Source organism: Geospiza fortis, unplaced genomic scaffold (assembly GCF_000277835.1).
Source record: "Geospiza fortis unplaced genomic scaffold, GeoFor_1.0 scaffold425, whole genome shotgun sequence".
NCBI lineage: Eukaryota > Metazoa > Chordata > Aves > Passeriformes > Thraupidae > Geospiza > Geospiza fortis.
This window is the reverse complement of record NW_005054387.1, coordinates 2,791,108-2,792,990: the sequence shown is the minus strand read 5'-3', so window position 1 is coordinate 2,792,990 and position 1,883 is coordinate 2,791,108. Positions and strand designations below refer to the sequence as shown.

General features: G+C 59.6%; 1 protein-coding gene across 1 annotated transcript in view; it reads left to right on the top strand.

The window, feature by feature from the left end:
• The window catches only part of MYO18A (myosin XVIIIA), a 32,237-nt gene that overhangs the window by 22,162 nt on the left and 8,192 nt on the right, over positions 1–1,883 (top strand). The window contains 3 exon segments of the mRNA XM_031060629.1: positions 3–142; positions 1,271–1,394; positions 1,471–1,671. Coding sequence (XP_030916489.1) covers positions 3–142; positions 1,271–1,394; positions 1,471–1,671 — 465 coding nt within the window.

The following is a 1,883-nucleotide window of genomic DNA, read 5'->3' as shown; positions in this document are numbered from 1 at the left end:
AGGCGGACAGCGAGGAGAGCCAGCGGGCGCTGCAGCAGCTGAAGAAGAAGTGCCAGCGCCTGGCTGCCGAGCTGCAGGACACCAAGCTGCACCTTGAGGGACAGCAGGGACGCAACCATGACCTGGAGAAGAAGCAACGGAGGTGGGGACAGTGCACTGGCAGCGGGGGGGACATGGGGACATGCCTCTGGTGAAGTGGCATTACCATTTTAGCAGGGATTTGGGCACCTCACCAACTCATACTTGGCTGAGGTGTCTCCAGCAGGATGGGGCTGCACAAGTTGGATGTGTTTGTTTTGAGGGGATCCCCATGCCCTTTTGGGGGGCCCAGAGCTGAGTGACCCCATCCACGTGGGGTCATGCCCCATGGTGGTGGAGGCTACTGGTGCCCTGCATCTCCACTCGGCACGCGCTGCCATCCCGTCCCCTCTCCCAGCCCCAAAGTTTGCTAACGTTATTAAGCAGCAGGGACGCTTTCATCTCATTATGGTAATGATCGCACACACAAATACAGCAAGAGAATCCAATCTAATTAATTTCAATTTCCGCGGATTGGAGCCTGTGCTAATGCAGCTGTTTATTACCCAGCGCAAGGAAAAATGGGGATTAGCTGCCGAGGTGTTTAACGCAGGTCACAAACTCAAGCGCAGGGTTGTTTTCCAAGCCCCAAAGGCAGTGATTTTGGAGTAAATCCAGCTGATCCCATCCCAGGGGCACTGGAAGAGATTGCCACATGGCTGCCTGGCTACAGGCTGTGCTGAGCACTCCTTCAACAGGGCTTGTGTCCTGTCTGGGGGATTGTGTGTCCCCTTTGGGGATGGCACTGGTGCCATGTCACGTGGAACTCCCACACTGGGATGCAGCTGTGGCAGCCGAGGTACCACAAGAGCCCATCTCTCCTAGAGACCCCTCCATGTCCTGCTTGGCAGGTTTGGTGTCCCCAGCTGCTTTGGAGTAGCCAAGCCCCTACCATTGGCAGCCCCGGTCCCATGGGCACATGCTGGCCCTGGAGAACAGCTGAGGTGCTGCAGGTGCTGCACTCCCCTTTAGCATGGAGTGAAGGCATCAGGAGGAGTGTCTGAGTGACTCGGTGTCACTGTGGTGGCAATTAAAGACTCATCAACAGTGTGTTTCAAACAAGCACTCAGCAGCACACCACCCTTCCCAGTGCTTGCTGCTGAGGGAAGGGGATGCTCGGTGCAGTGCCCTGGCACAGGGCTGAGGATCCATCCCCGAGGTGCTGAGTGCTCTCCCCGCTCTCCCTGTGCAGGTTTGACAGCGAGCTCTCGCAGGCACATGAGGAGGTGCAGCGGGAACGGCTGCAGCGGGAGAAGCTGAGCCGAGAGAAGGATGTGCTGGTGGCTGAGGTCTTTGGCCTCAAGCAGCTGCTAGAGGTGAGTAGCCCCCAGCCCATCCCCAGCCTCTCAATCACTGGGTGCCCCAGGCTGATGATGACTCCGTCTCTCACAGGACAGGGACTCGGACATAGCAGGGCTGACGCAGAAGGCAGAGACGCTGGAGGCAGAGCTGCAGGACATCTCCTCCCAGGAGTCAAAGGACGAAGCCTCCCTGGCCAAGGTGAAGAAACAGCTGAGGGACCTAGAGGCGAAGGTCAAAGACCAGGAGGAGGAACTGGATGAGCAGGCTGGGACCATCCAGATGCTGGAGCAGGTACAGCGGGGAGGGGCGAGGTTTCTGGGTGGGGTGGTTTCATGCAGGGCTGTTATTACCTGGGCCGGGCTTGCCTGGGAAGAGGAGGCGGTCGCCCTGAGCCCGGCGTCAGGCCAGGCATCGCCGCGGCCGACACGGCTCCTGGCCCTCCGTGCCATGGCCCGCCAGGTCACCATGGGGCGGGCAGCCCAGCTGGCCTCAGACCGGGGGGT